Source organism: Chaetodon trifascialis, chromosome 24 (genome assembly GCF_039877785.1).
Source record: "Chaetodon trifascialis isolate fChaTrf1 chromosome 24, fChaTrf1.hap1, whole genome shotgun sequence".
Classification (NCBI taxonomy): Eukaryota; Metazoa; Chordata; class Actinopteri; order Chaetodontiformes; family Chaetodontidae; genus Chaetodon; species Chaetodon trifascialis.
The window spans coordinates 1,921,302-1,937,566 of record NC_092079.1 but is presented as its reverse complement, the minus strand read 5'-3'; the positions used below and the strand labels follow the sequence as shown (position 1 = coordinate 1,937,566).

At 42.2% G+C, this 16,265-nt stretch overlaps 2 protein-coding genes across 2 annotated transcripts; one reads left to right on the top strand and one right to left on the bottom strand.

The window, feature by feature from the left end:
* The first annotated feature begins 226 nt into the window (after window positions 1-226).
* Window positions 227-2,466, top strand: arl6ip6 (ADP-ribosylation factor-like 6 interacting protein 6). The gene is made up of 4 exons (XM_070994232.1): window positions 227-961; window positions 1,259-1,312; window positions 1,416-1,539; window positions 1,689-2,466. Exons 1-4 carry the CDS (start codon window positions 685-687, stop codon window positions 1,780-1,782), a joined length of 549 nt encoding a protein of 182 aa, XP_070850333.1. The 5' UTR covers window positions 227-684; the 3' UTR covers window positions 1,783-2,466.
* Window positions 2,467-5,712: 3,246 nt separating this feature from the next.
* On the bottom strand, window positions 5,713-16,005 carry slc19a2 (solute carrier family 19 member 2). Its single transcript, XM_070957940.1, has 6 exons — window positions 15,828-16,005; window positions 8,555-9,112; window positions 8,198-8,444; window positions 7,838-8,030; window positions 7,039-7,180; window positions 5,713-6,930 (listed from the first exon to the last, which is right to left on the bottom strand). Exons 1-6 carry the CDS (start codon window positions 15,966-15,968, stop codon window positions 6,766-6,768), a joined length of 1,446 nt encoding a protein of 481 aa, XP_070814041.1. The 5' UTR covers window positions 15,969-16,005; the 3' UTR covers window positions 5,713-6,765.
* Between the last annotated feature and the right edge of the window lie 260 nt (window positions 16,006-16,265).

Below are 16,265 nucleotides of genomic sequence, written 5' to 3'. Positions count from 1 at the left end.
AATGTGTATGTTTAACCTGCTGTTGCAGCAAAAGATATGGAATATATGGAATATAGAAATGGGATCAATAAAGTCTAAATCTATTAAATCCATATATCTGTGTGTGTGTGTGTGTGTGTGTGTGTGTGTGTGTGTGTGTGTGTGTGTGTGTGTGTGTGTGTGTTTACTGATTGAAGGCGTGATCGCTGAGACTACTGACGCAGTGTATCCCTAGTTGGATGTTGAAAGCTGGACCGCCCGGGGAAAGCTGGAGGTTGACACCGGGGGAGGGATGCTTGATGCGGTCACACAGCGTGACTGGTGAGGGGGAACAGCAACCAAGCAAAGCACTTTCGGCTCAGGAAAAGGTAGGAAATCAAGGAAACTGAACATTTCATAATCTAAAAACTATTTGGTGGGTTAATTGATCCCAGTAAACGTTTGACGCATGCTGCACTACAAAGAGTGAAAGTCAAGCTGCACTGACGGAAAAGCACGAGGGACAATTTTGTTTGCGGAAGTGCGACTGGGATAAGGCAATAGAAGAAACTTTGACTGCAGCAGTTCCTGATACAACTCTAAAAGCGGCACTTTACAGGTCTACACATACTTAAACACGCACTGTCTGACTTAGAAATAAGTCTATAAATACACGAGTTATCTCATGTGAGGTGAACGAGTGTTTGCACGTCCAAGTGCTTCGGAATGCCGAGGAGTGCGACTGACATGGACGCTTCAAGAGAAAGTTTCGGTCGCTCACACTCGTCGGAGGATACAACGTTAGAACGGACAGAATCTCATTCTGTGAGTCCCGTGGTGAGCAGCATGTCTGGGGAGGGACAAGGTGGGAGTACGACGCGGCCGTTCACCACCCGGAAAGGCCCCAAACTGTGGTCTGTCGTCGTGTTATCAGCGCTGGTCTCTGCCGCTGCTGTGGCCGCTGTTGGCTGTTTCTGCGCTCTCATCTACCCGATACTCAGAGGTAAGCGCGCGCGTGCTCACGTGTGTGCATGTGCGCGTGTGTCGCACGGGGTTCACATAAATGAGCCAGCCGTGAGTCACCCATGTCCGGTTTGACCACATTTTTGACTACTACAGCACCGTCCAACTACACTAACAACACCTGGTGAGATAATGAACCAAACACAAATCCAATAACAGCGTTTCAATCAGAAACAAACTAGAAATTGTAGTAAAAAATCACCTTTACTGATGGTTTGACAGACGCAGATGCCATTGATGGTCAGCAGTGATAACAGATTGATATTGGCTGTTTCAGAGCTGCGGGCAGCGAGAGTGAGAGAGCAGGATGGGGCTGAATTGAGGATGCTGGGTGAGTATCAAAATCTGTTAATTTTACCCCATATTAGTATGTATGTACAGTCTGGACTGTGAATACCACTTTAGATTGAGTGTGTGTGTGCGCATGCATGTAGGTTTCTGGAGTATCCTGGTGTTGTCAGTATTCGCAGGATGTATCTGCTGTGTCTTCTCATGGACTCTCACCTACCTTGACTCGCACCAGCCTGGCATGGGGTTACCAACCCTGGCCCACTTCAGGTAACACACAAGGCTGCAGCAGTATATCCCACGAGTATCTACCTTATGGCAAATATGAGGGGGAAAAAATCACCATCACTCAGGAACAGATGCAGGGGATGACGTCAGCATGTTAAAAACAGGAGTCTCTGTGTGTGCTTTCTTTCTAGAGATGCATCTGGCCACGGTTTCCACATGGGCTATGGTGTTGCTGTCCTTAATGGCGTCATGGCCATGCTCACCATCATCTGGAGCCTCACCTGATGCACACACCCTCAGTGGAAATGCTAAGGTGCACAAGCATCTGATATTTGGCAGTGGCCAGCGATGACCAATGCCATACGTTTCACCAGGGGTGGGAAGGATTGTGGTTGTCTATAATTAAAATTTCTAAAGTACACTCCAGATGCTTTGTATCCAAACAATGACTCTGTACTCAAAAAGGATAAAGCTGACCCATTATATAGCGGAATTCTGTCATCTTGTCCACACAGGATACATTTCAGCCATGTTTTTCATCCATCTCATGTCAGTCAAGTCTTTCTTCTTCCATTCTACACACATAAATATTGCAATTTTGTGTTGTTCCCAGCATGCTGCCTTAACTACACAGCCTGTTTCGACACTGTTAGTAACAAGAAATGACCTTGCGTTTTTATCGGACGATCAAGGTTGATATTGTTTGCATATTTTGTTGTGTGATGAGGGACTGTCCAATATATCTACAAACATGCCACCTGAGTTCTGGCTTTAACTTTGATGGAAGATTTTATGTTCTAATACAGAAACTAACTACAGAGGAATCCAGAAATGTCAGGATCATGTAAATTTTCACCTCAAGATACAGTGCTTGGCTGTTTGTGATTCAAACTCTGCTTACACTTGTACTGTCACACTGTGTACTTTTTTATGTCAGAATAAAATGATATTGCTACCAGAATAGCATGGAATTTCTGTATTATGTATTCTGTGTGTGCCCTACGATCGGCTGGCGACCGGTCCAGGGTGTACCCCGCCTCCCGCCCATTGACAGCCGAGATAGGCTCCGGCCCCCCGCGACCCCGAAAGGGATAAGCGGCATAGAAAATGGATGGATGGATGTATTCTGTGTGTATTTGAGAGGCTGACAAAAGATAAATACACTAAACCTTACCACTGGGACTGAACGTCCAAGAGCAGGTAAGTCCTCTTTATTTTAAATGTCACTTTAAAAAGTGCCAAAGTCATTTCTCTGCAACAACAAATCCACTTTGCATCAGTCTGACAGCAGCAAATCAGGTTTTAGTGGGACGGAAGGAGTGTTTGTCAAAGCTTGTTTAGGACTTGGACTTACCGGTCTTGACTTGGAACTAGACTTGAAACTTACGTTTCTAGACCAATCAGCTGTTAACCTCACATATGATGTTGAGTTAAATCTTCAACTGGATACATTTATACCTAACGGTTTGATAAATTGTTCACACAAACTGTGTTTTCCTATTTGTTTGTGGTGAGAGATACAAGGTCAGTTCCCTGCAGTGACCTTATGAGAGGCAACAACAGCACATCACTGGGCTCAGCTCACTGCACAGCCTACACTGCAGGTCATGAAGAGGGAGTTCCCAGCCAGAACAACATGCTGTGAGCCGAACACAGCATCACAAAGAAAGAAAATGAAACTATTAATCACATGCGTGTTGGGCTTACAAATGGTCTTAAACAGAAGGGACCCCTAGAGGTCTTTAGTGGGTCAAGAGTAGATCCTAGATGGATGCAGCACAGAGACAGAAGTGAGCACTCACCATCTGACACATTATACATTCTATACATATGCACATTCTACCGCGTCACCATTGAGAGCATCCTTTCCAGCTGCATCACTGTGTGGGGCGGGAGCTGCACTGACTACAACAGGAAAGCCTTGCAGCTCATAGTGAACACAGCTGGAAGGATCACTGGAGCCCCACTCCCCTCCCTGCAACCCACCCCACACACAATCCGTTCAGCCTCCTGCCCTCTCGGAGGAGGTATAGCAGCCTCCGTTCTCGCACCACCAGACTCACCAACAGCTTTATCCATCAGGCTGTTAGGATGTTAAACTCTCTCTCCTCCCTGTCCTCAGCTCCATCCAACAGGCTGTCAGGAAGCAACCAACTGCTCCCGCTCTGGACACTCTGGACTCTGAACCCTCTGACCCGCATAATGACTGTCTTTGCACTACTATGCCACTTGGACACTTCTGTCAAACAGAAAACTTCTGCTGCTATTGCTGACTGTCTTTGCACTATTACAATCTTCGAACGTAAACTTTTTGTTGCTACTTGTACTCTTACACTGTGAATTCTCTCCTATTCTCTATTGTTTATTTTTTGTATTTATTTTCAGTTTAATGTTTACTGTAGTTGTTAGGACACGTCTGTCTTTATTCTTTGTGCCTGTGCACTTTACTGATTACTTGTCACACCGTGGAATAGTGGGAAACGTAATTTCGATTCCTTTGTATGTCTGGTACAAGTGAAGAAACTGACAATAAAGCCGACGCTGAATTTGACTTATGGAGAGATTGTACAATGCATCATTGGTCTTGCTCTAATTCTGAATGATTCAAGGGGTGCAGACATGGACAGGGACCCGGAAACAATGTAGACTTCATGGTGTCAGAGGTTTGATTGTCTCAGACCTGAGGTCAGGGGAGTACAACAGAGAATGTGTGACTGCAATACAGCTTTGACTGTCAGGTTCTAGAAGAGTAGATGTTAAGCTATGCTAGTGGCTTATAGGCTTCAGAAAGGATGGCCAAGCAATTTAGGGTGCAGAGACTGAATCTGAATGACTTCAGTGATCTACTCACTTTTATTTTAGCATCACCAGCGCATCAAAATGAAATTACATGTAACCCGGTTCAGACATTCGCATTCCCCTCAGCATGAACTGTAATAACATTGACTCTCTGACTCGTCTTGTTGCATCACCAGGTCAGCATTTTCATTTGTTCAGTACTTTGGTTTATGAACTAATGACATTGATTCCAGACAGCCTCTGCTGTACTTCGTGTACAGTGCGAATTAGCAAATGGTAGCATGTTAAGTGATAGCAAGCGATAAGTTTAAGGGTGCAGTTAAGTTATATCTGTGTGCATGAGTCAACTTTAAAATTGCTTTATATTTATTCAAGCTATTGCATGTTGGCTGATTGATGGGGAAAACAAGATAGGATAATCCTTTATTGATCCCACAGCGGGTAAATCAGCAAAGGAGATAGTGCAATAGGAAAAAGCATCAGAGAAAAAAACAAACAAACAAAAAAAAAATACATTTATTCAAAAACAGTCACAAAAACAAACATGGATCACACATTTGTCAGTACTACTCTCCATAAATGTGCTGGGTCGTTCCCTGTGGAGACCCTGGGTAGCACAATGACACTGGCCTTTATTCTGCCAGCAAATCAGTCAATGTTTCCTTTCATGAAAATAAACTGTATGGATTGTCATTGTGCTGCAGAGCTAATTAAGTATTACTCATATAAGAGCTACCGTTGATTGTGATAACAGTGGTGGATTAACAATTTTCTGTCTTTCGTATTGATATTAAGCGACACATGAATTTAGTTACCGACTAGAAGCTGGCATTGCACCTAGCTGATTTTTACATTATTTCTTTTCAGTGTGAATACACGACTACCTACAACGCTCTGATAAATATGTCATTTGTAGAAAAGTAATAGGCATTATAAAAATATGGCGCTTTACAATCTTTGCCTCACATTCACTCATTCACAACACAGATGGCAGCAGGGTACCATGCAAGGTGCTGGCCAAATGTCAATTTGGGTTCAGCATCTTGCCCAAAGCTCCATTGTTGTCCAAAAAACTGTTGCACTAGGTGACATGTTGCTTCATTACCAAGAACATGCACACTGCAGTTTATTTTGACTCAATCCCCCATGCACTGTCCTGCTGCCCCAAACGCTCAATATTTACCAAATGTGGATGAATCCACCTCTGAAAATAGTCAACAACTGCAGAGCCATTTTGAAAGATTTAGGTTTTCATTAGGAACCAACGGGCTTGGCGTTAAGAGCCGCAGCCAGTGTAGGCAAGTGAGAAAGGATTGAGAGATGGACTATTGGTGGTTTTGGTCTTTTCATTGGATTTGTTGACAACAACAAACATATCCCTGAAAAAAACTTTTTTTTTTTTTTTTTTTTTTTTTTTAAAATAAGGAAGCAGCTTCAGGTATTTTTGACCTTTTAAGGCACTTTGTCCAAATCCAGAACAATTCATTTAGCCACAATGACCATCTTCTTAAATATAAGCAACCTAAAAACAGCAAAGATGAGGTGCAGGTGAACCATGTAACATTTCAAGTTTCAACAGCAACAGTGTTCATTAAAGACAGATAATGATGAACCTGACACTAATAATCCCGACCAGTGCTGATGGTACCACTACCACTACGAATGACAACTGCAGGAAGAAATAATACATCGAAAAGAAAAAAAACACATCTTTTTTTGGCTGGTGTCAAATGTAACACAGACATAGCAGTGTTAATAAGGTACCAACGCTGATGTTGAGCTTTTTACATCAGTCTAAGGCATCACCTTTAATCAGCTGGGAAACATTTGTACAATTCTATGGCCTACATACGACATGTTTCATCTGCAGTCAGCGAAGTGTGGTGTTTTAAAGCTGCATTGCTCTCTTCATGTGTTCACACTGAAACAATTGACCATATTTAAAAGTGAAGAACTGTTTACTGATCTCTGCGTCTCTAAGCAGCTTTCCAGCCTCAATTTGCTGTTTTGTTTTTTTTTTTGTTTTTTTTTACACACTGCACATTTTCTTTGCAGTTTAGTCTCAGTGCCCTTCAGTCTGTAAACACTGTTTGTCCTCCTCTACAGCTCTGTTCCACGTGTTTTATTGATTTAATTTAACCTATATTTAACCAGGCAAGTCATGAAGGACTAATTATTATTTACAATAGCAGCCTGGCACTGTGTGCTTGATATACAAGTCTAACATATTGGCCATAACTAGAATATAAGGATAATATGTCAGGGCTGAGTGTCTGTCAGCTTGCTCTGGAGTTCTTCTGCCACACAGTAACCAAAATAGATCAATGCATCTTGGAGCATTTTAATAAGTGCTGGTTTAGACTCTACCTTCTTCTGTGTCACTTTCTACTCTGTGTGGAGAGCCTGTGTTCACTCAACTTTGTCGATTTAATATGTGAGACGCTGATCAATATCTGTCATTATGTGCTATCAGCAGGAGCTGGCAGCACTGGCTGCAGCAGAGTCTGACTCAGTTTCTTCTGGGCTGCTGGCCACGACCTCCTGCTTGGAGCGTCTCCTGGAGGCCAATTTGCAAAGCCCGGCGACGAGGAAGACCAAAGAGATGACGGCAAAGTATCCCCCATAGATGTAGAACTAAGGGAAGCAAACAACACATTATCAATCAAATGTACACTGTGGGAGGTGGATGAACAGCACGCCTCTATGTATGCTGTCATGGCAGGGCTTGTTGTCATTCCTCACCTGAGTGAAGACGTCCAGGCCGAGGCCAGCCGAGTCCACCACCACCACAGTGAGCAGGGACTGCAGCAGCAGAGCCATGAAGGTGTTCACTCCGAACACCAGGGCGTAGCGCTGCATGTTGAGACTGGCTGCGATCTGGTATCTGATGGGTCAGAGGGCAGGCAAAAGGAAGGTTTGGATCTATAGCACAGCAATACAGTGACACAGCAGCTTGGCATTGGACAGTAAGAGGGAAGTGGAAATAACTCAAGCATAAACAGAGGACTGAGATCCGGAAAGAAAAACACAGAGGGAGAACATAATCCCTAAAACTCCATCAACCCTATTTGTTTAAGATCATATTTGGTTATCATTGGGGCGGTAAATTCAACAGTGTTCCCACACTTTTCAAACCAGGACATATTTAGATACCTGGAGCTGAATGTGCTTCCTCTGATTAACAGTTGGGTTAGTTTATACTGACAGTGAGACCAGCCCCTAGATGTTTAGACATGATAGAAACGGTTGCTGCAATCTGGACTACAGTTCACCTTCCCTTCTCTTTCTTCCCCTTTCTCTTTGTTTAGATCTGGCTCTAAGATACATGTTAACAAACCTTGCCCTTGTCAGTGTGTTATAAGAGCTTGCTCTGTCCTGAATGTGCCCTCCCTCAAACACAGAAACAGTTACACAAACATGCAAATGAGTATTGACTTAAGACTATTTAACTGTTATATTTAACTTTTCATTCTCACATGATTCCAAATGAACCCGCACTGATGAGCAAGAAGAAAAAGCAGTGTTGCCTCTTTGTGCTTACGTGGCCACAGTGATGAGCAGCATGTATGTGGCTCTGAAGATGACGTATGAGCTGTAGCACAGCCAGATGTTCCTCAGTGTGTCCATGACAAACACACACACGGCCATCAGCAGGGAGAGGATACACAGTGCCAGCTCACCCCACAGGGCCCAGCACACAGGCAGGTAGCCCACCAGCAGAGCTGCCAGAGCGCCTGTGGACCAGAAGAACACAACAACCGTTCATTCATGCATGACTTCAGAGAAATCTATCTAAATCTATCATCAAATCCAAAAAACGTCCCCAAAAATAAGAGGGCCGTCATATTTCTGTGAAAGTGCAGGTGTCGCAACGCCTGAAACACCCCTGTGGCTTCCTCACCCAGCAGTGTGGACAGTGTCTCAACGTAGCCATTGTAGATTTCATATTCATGGGATGGACGGACATTCTCCCACAGTGCTTGAGCATAGTTGATGACCTGGAAGTAGCCGCAGGTAGCCAGAGCCCACCACAGCGACCATGCCAGCAGAGGGCGACATCTGTAGCACTGCAGGAAGTCATGAAACAACATCTGCAACACGTCCACAAGACCAATGCTGTGGCTCCCTGCCTCAGTGGACTTGGATGTCTGCATGGAGGTGAAATATGACAAAGCAATTGAGCACATTTCTTCATAAAAACACATATTTTAAGAGATTAATGCTTATGATGACCTGAACAAGCCACAGTGTCACCCACCACAGAGGCGTCCTGAGTGTTCAGAGGTACTTTGCTCTCTGAATCCTCGGCCTTCTCCAGCAGTGCTGTGCTGTTGCTCTGTGGCCTCTCCTTTTCTACTCCTGGACTGTGAAAGAACAAGCTCCTCTTGGGCATGGGAAGCAGCCAGGGAGCGACGAAGGCCACGCTGGCCGACGTCAGGGTGATGATGACAAGGTGGACCAGCTGGACTTTGGCCACAGAGAGCAAGAGCTGACCGGCTAGACATCCAGCAGCGGATCCAAACAGGGTGATGCTGCGGCAGTAGCCTGTCACTCTCTGGTAGTGTGCCGGCTCCACCACGCTATAGATATAGGAGTAGTAGGCCACCTCCGAGGCTGTGGCCAGCCCGAAGACAAACTCCAGGAGCTGCATGGCCAGCAGGCCCTGCACCTTCAGTAGCATAACATAGGTGACGACCAAACTGGTGGCCTGTAGGATCAATACAGGCTTATAACAGAGGTAGTCAGTGGCCAGGAAGATGGGGAACAGCAACACCAGGTAGGAATACGTCCATATTGGATAGATCTCATTGACAACCTGGAGATAAAAGATAAAGATGGACAGCGACGGGATTTCAATTCCATTCAATTCACATTGACATAGTTTATTTAGTGTCCAGACTTAAGTTTCCATTTAAAAACTGTTGATAGGTTTATTCCCTTGCAGCCCTGTTGAACTGATAGTACCATTATATTACTTCTAGCTGCTCCTGAACGGAGCATTTTTGGCAGGGACTCCAGGAGATGGAGATCCCACCTCTCCAAGGCTGTGCCAGGGGCCAGTGGTGGAGCCAACATTAACAATTCTGTCAGGTATTAAGGGGCAACGTGACTGATTTAAGGACCACTTTCAGTAATATTTTCCACAGTGTTGTCAGTACAAGCCATCTGTTAAGCTTTTATAGTCTTAATGTGATCCTTCAGGGTCTTCAGAGTCTGGCCTATTTTGAGACTTGCAGGTCTGCTGATCATTGGTTGACTCGGAACCTTCATCATATGTAGCTTTCACTGTAAAATGATGTCACAGATGAGTATGTAAATGACCTGTTTATAGATATTAACCCTGTGACTTTTTGTTATGAAGGGGTTTCTGGTGTATATGAGCTTTTTGAAGGTTTATGAACAGATTACCGACTCTAAATTACAAGACAACTAATCTGAACAGCCTGTGCTCGGGCCTGCTGGCATTCAGTTCATTGAGCAGTAAAGAACCAGATCAGCTGCAACCATAGATTTTGCACTTAATCACCTGTGATGGAATGTAATAGGGGAAATAATCTAGAAACACCAATACTTTCCATGCTCTTTCATTTTTCCCATAGTTATCCAGATCTGGAAATGACTAAAATCAAATTCGATACTTTTGCATCTCACATAGCGATCCCGATTATATCTATGTGCACAACCACAATGACCCAAGTACATTTTCCTGTGGCACAACATAAAGGCATGGGGCAATTTGGGGCAAAAACAGACTTATCACTGCTTCTCTTTTCGAAAGACTTTTTTTCTAGGCCAGCTTACAATTTGATGAAGGTGATTATTTTCGGATTAACCAGAAATTCCAAAGGATTTGACCATTTTTCAAGAGGGATTACTCTGTCTGTACTGTTTGTATGGGCCTGTTGTTGGACATAGCCTGACAAAACAAAAGAACTAAGCCATTTCAAGACATGCAGTCCTGTTATTATGAGGCAATCCTCCAGATATAAACAGCGTTTTCTACAGGGGTGGCTGCTACGATGCTGAAAATATTGAACTTAGCATGGATTTGGGTAAGTGTAATAGAAATCTAAATTATCACAGCACATTAAGTGCACGTCAGCACAACCCACTTCATGTAACCAGTGAACATCTCCTGACCTTTTCTGCTAAGAAAAGATGGATGGGTAAAGAAATTGAGACGAACAGCAGTACAGAGGAAGGGCTAAGTGATGAGGAAAAGTGAAAGTCTGGCACAAACAGCTCTAGTGGTGGTGTAACCAAAAAAAAAAAAAAAAACTGCAATGCAAACACCACCACTTTAGTTTGTGTTCTAAGAAATGGCTAACATGGTGAGATGTAAATGGTCACGTAAACTCATTTTCTTAATCACAGTGTCTCTGAAGGCATCTACCCATGTACCCATGCACCCATGCAGCTGGATCTTGACATTGACTTGAGATCCGTCAACAGCTCCAGTGTGTCTGTACCTTAAGTTACGTTTTTCTTATTTAACATTATGCAACACATGAAGCTGAACTCTTTTTTATGCAAACAGTTCTGTTTTCATACCAAAACTGTCCACACTGCAAGCAAAACATATTTTATTGCAGGTAAAATAAATTTATGGTTAAAATGTATGAATGCTAATCCAAAACTTTCATTTGGAAACCAAAAATTTTCATTTGAATCCAAGTTTTGCCGAATCTTGTGGGCGAGACCTACACCAACAATGTATGACATGTCTTTATTGTCTCCATGCTTCACTGTCATCCGCTGACTTCCTGTTTCTACTCAAGGAAATTATAAAAGAAGGATGGGTCATTACATCATATCACCAAAATTCAAATGTTCTGTTTACTCACCATGGCAAATTAAAAAAAAAAAAAAAAAAAGTTGCATGAGAACTGTCCCTCAAACACAGAGTTTAGGATAAATTATTAACAAAATCTGTATTCTTCATTTCTTCTCTCGCTTTAGATGATTGACAGGGCCAATAATAGCTAATGTTATGGGAATATCACACATTCAAATTAAACATTTACAAGCCTACTCTAATTATTAATTGTGCAAGGATAGGCCATAACCATCAACAGCATATTTCATGGCGATCAGAAATGCTGATCATCAAATAATAATCATTGTAACAATGAAGCAATCTCTGCTGTGATAAAATCAACACCAGGTGCTGTAATACAGCTGGTTCTCATGTCAAAAACTGTAGCTAAAGGGTTCAAGGTTACTTTAGTTAGAGTATTATCACAGTTTAGCTAAATTACTAATGTTAGTCTGTCAGTAACCTCAGTAACACAAGAAGTAAGAAGCTTTAGGCCGTTACAAATCCAGCACATTCATGTAACTTGCATGCAAATAAATTATCGAATTAACATGCAAATCAAACAAAATGTACCTTAAAAACACATTAATCATTAGCTAAATAAAACATTAAGGAGTGGTTCTGGCCATTCACCACTATGCTAACTGTGCCAAGAGCGTTCAAGTGTGGCACCAATGTGCATTCACGCACTACACGGTCACGTAATGACGCTTCCTTCTTCGATAGTTTCCTTGTTTCTACCTGGTCTGTCATACCATTTTCCTGCTTGTTGCCAGTTTCTTTTCAGGGTGCAAGATTTACCACAGATAAATGTCAAAGACGTGCAGAGAATTGCTGACACACCACCTGTACCCACCAGCAAATGGGAGAAAGGTAAACTTATTGTTTTTCCTTTGCTCGACTGAAAGTCAAATGATCTCCTTTATGTGCATTTCTAATGTTTTTTTTTTTCTCTCAGCATTCAAGACCAAGACACAGGTGTAGTGTGCTTGAGGGACTTATGAAGAGCTATGGTCTTCATTCATATGTATGAAAATAAAATAATTCATGTCAGTCTGCAAGACAAGTATGAATAATTTCACTGTTGTAGTAAAAACAGTTCTAAAGATGAAGATACGCCATAAAATTCGCACAATGTTATCAAACCAGAAGCTTTTCCTGACAGAATTAATACAAAGCCTACTGAACACAAAAGAACAAGTATTCTGTTTAACTTCCTTTTTCCTACAGGTAGGGCTGAGGGACAAAACCCCTGTTGTGCAAGTGCGTCATAGCTACACGTGTGGCTGGATCAGTGTTGTGCAACCATTGTCTTGCTCTCCTGTTCCAGTCAACACATCAATCGCTATTTGCTTTAATATTCCTGTAAAAAAACTGATTATGGACCCTATTTTCCCATGTTTTTATGTTTGAGCAACTAAAGGGGACAATAATTAGAGATAAAACACTTTGTTAAAGCTCTGTTTTGTTTAACCAGAAACAGCTGCTATATCGCTCTCGCCAAAGCCACAGGACTCCACTTACAGCAACATGAAAACACTTAAAACACACTAAAACTCACCAAGACCTTGGTTCATTTTTCCACTGTTCCAACAACCAGCACCAACTCTGGTTTGGTTGAAATAAACCTTCAATTCACAGAATCAGAGAAGCAAGAGAGAGGGTGGACATCAGAGAAGCAACTGGGGAAAACTGCATGCAGAGCCAGAATATAACGACCAGAAAGATTTAAATATGTCGGACTAAAATACGTTTTCCCACTGAAAAAAAAAAACAAACTGTAATTACTGGACAATTGAAACTCTGGTATTGTGACTCCTGTCCGTCATGCAGTGGATTCAGTACAGCTGCCACGGAGATGCTGCTTTTTTCTTTTCTTTTTTTTGGTTTGCAAAATCAAATATTGATTTTTGGGATCAAATGTCTGGATTTTTTTTAGAGTTTGATTTTTCTAGTGAGAATTTAGAATACTCACTGAGCCCTACACTATACAAAGGCATCAATGGAGAGTTATGCCTGTCCTCAAAGTGCTGCAGATCTACAAGGACTTCACCCCTGCTGCTGCACCATGGCTATCAGCTCTACCACTGTATGCCTACAGACTTCAACCATCTCCATGCATTTTTGTCCCTGAGCGTTATCAGCTCTACTTAAAAGTCTCTCAGGGTCCCTCGAGACATGGCTTACAAAATGGAGGGCGCAACTAGGAGGAAAAGTTCTTGTGCAGCTCGGCATAAACTCAGGAGGCTTAGACTTAACCATCTTAAACTTTGGGAAATATGCCATATTAAACAGAGCTTTGTAACAGGGCTGGCTGACAGGATTTTCCAAAAGGGACTTTGAAATGGAAGCTGATGCCATTCAGGACTAATGCCAGATCAAGAGTAACAACAACTTTTCTCGCGGGTTTGTAATCCAACCTGCCACTCCATGGTTTGGCTCATCTCCAGATGGAGCTGACTTCGACCCACAAGAGATCCTGAATTTTGAAATGAAATATCCAAACTTGTAAAGCTATGTGGACTATCTGTGCCTTAAAATGCAAAAATGGCAAACTGTAAACTGTTAAAGCAGCAACATGCACATTACTGGCAGGTGCAAGGTCAGCTTTCATCACCTTGTTGATGTGGGACTTTCAGCTTAGATCTGAATCAGAATCAGAATCATCAGAATCAGAATTACTTTATTTATCCCCGAGGGGAAATCGAGGATAACACCAAGACTGTAAACTCAGATTCAATCAAGGGAGTTCATTTTCCCAGATTATTTAACAGCATTTCTGTTTTTGCTCCATGTCCAGCTGGTGGGATTTTGGTTTTGTGCTCATTGAATTTCAAGAATTGATTGACAGAAACAGGTAATTCTAATAAAATACCAATGTCAATGTTTAACCCTGGTGTTACCAACTCCCGAATGTTACCAGGCTGATGAGTGGCTTCATTTCTATATTGGGTAAGTTCAAAGTCCAGTAATTTCTACATAAACCCAAATCAATATCTTGGTGGCCAATACAATGCAACCATCTCATGCTGGTGCTGTGCCAGTAAGAAGTGAAGTCTGATTTGGGAGTGTCAACGGCTGGTCCAATGGTGTTAGGACACATCCAGGGCAGGGCATGAGCCAGTATATGCCAGGATGTTAAAAAGCTGATGCAATTCCTTGTATGAAAGTCTGCTCATTTTCAGCAACGTGCACAGAGTCAATGAATTGCTCATTCTCACGTATGTGGTGCTTCCAGTTTTCTTTTCAAGCTGTGCAATTCTCTGTCAGTCAGTCACTAACACATTTTGCCATCCTGATCCCAGGTTTGCACACACAGACAGAGCAAAAAGGCTTGTGCTACTTCGAGGTCACACTCGCGTGTACTGAAGAAGTAATAAAAGTGATGAAAAATATCTACTTTTGGCAGAAAAAAAACAATATCAGCAAAAGAATGTGAGCAAAGCAGGGAAGCATCTGCCCTGTAGGAGAGCAAGAAGTAGAACAAAGAATGTTGAGAGGCATGTCCAGTGTTCCTTAAATCACTGTGGTTTTTTAGAGTAACAAGATACCCATTAATAAAACACTGTTCTGATTTGGAACAGACTGAAACCCTGATCAAGTAAAATGGACTTTCAAGCAGCTGACCCAAGCAGTTTATGTTAACATGGCTTTAGTCTACCTTGCCTGTAGAATTTAGCAGGAACATTTATATTGGTCAACAGATGACCCAGGCACAAGTGTGTTGATGAACGGGGTTATGGTCCAATAATGTTAGACGCTCCTAATGAACCTATCGATGTAGACCCTCAAACAGCAAAGTACTGGGTCACCGCAACATCAAGCGCTGACATTTGGTTTCCTTTAGATGGAGAGACAGGTCGATGACCTTTGCCAAGGACAAGGTCATCTACTAAGAAGCCCTTATCAACCGTGACAGCGTCGGCAAGGGACAGGAGACAGATGATACCCGATTGCCTGAAACCTCTCTTTGGCACTCACAGAGCCGTCACTTATAGAAACACAAGAATCACATTTATTGGCCAAATATGTCTACACATACGAGGAATGTGACTCATTTTTTTTTTATTGCTCTCAGTCTACTTACACAGAATTGGATAGCTATGACCAAGACCAACAAAGCTAAGCAAATAAAAGGTAAAGAATGGACTATTACAAGTATGGGGAAAAAAAAAATAGGTGTATGTAAACATGTACGTATTACATGAATTACCTGTCATGTGTTTCTATAAGTTGTAAACAATACAAATAGTGCAAAGAAATAGATATTGAATGGATTTACATGTAGTTATGTCAAGTATATGCAAGTATATGCGTCTAAAGAGTGTTCACAACGTTACAGCGATTGTGACAGACACTGCATGATGACAAGGACATGTTAAAAACGATGTGTATTTCAAATTGTAAAAATCTAATTAATGATGCAACGTTACAGTTATTAGACGGGGACCGTCACCGACTGACACTCACGCTGCATGGATGATATAAGCGTTCTTCACAGTAAGGTAACGTTATGTACGATATGATAGTTAATTAAGACGCACACATACTTCTACTGCTGCTGAGGAAATTGAGAAATTTGTATAGAGGGAACTAAATAATAATTCTCTCCGAAAATTTATTAGCGTTCTGTCAAAAGTTAAAATGTGACGCAAGGTCTTGTCAGCAGTCACGCTAACTGCTCAGTAGCCTTTAGCCCGGAAAGCTAACTCACCTGAGTCTCTGTCAAGTTCTTGTCCGGTCCCATGAGATAGGCGGTGAGGAAAGGCTCCGACGGTCGGAGATTGGAAAAGAAGCCATACACACAGAGCAGAAGAGTCGGGTAGACCACAGGCATGTTAGACTCACACAGCATGACCTCCACATACCGTTTACTGACAGCGTTCTGCTTCTTCTCTGGTGGAGGTGATGTTAATAACCGGCGTTCAACAGAAAGCGTTTAGGTACCCTACCGCCACCAGCTGGTCAAAATGTGGAACTGCAGTAGAGGGCTTCTCTACTGTGGAACTGCAGTAGAGGGCAGGAAAAACGATATATATATATATATATATATATATATATATATATATATATATATATATATATATATATATATATATATATATATATATATATATATATATATATATATATATACATATGTGTGTGTGTG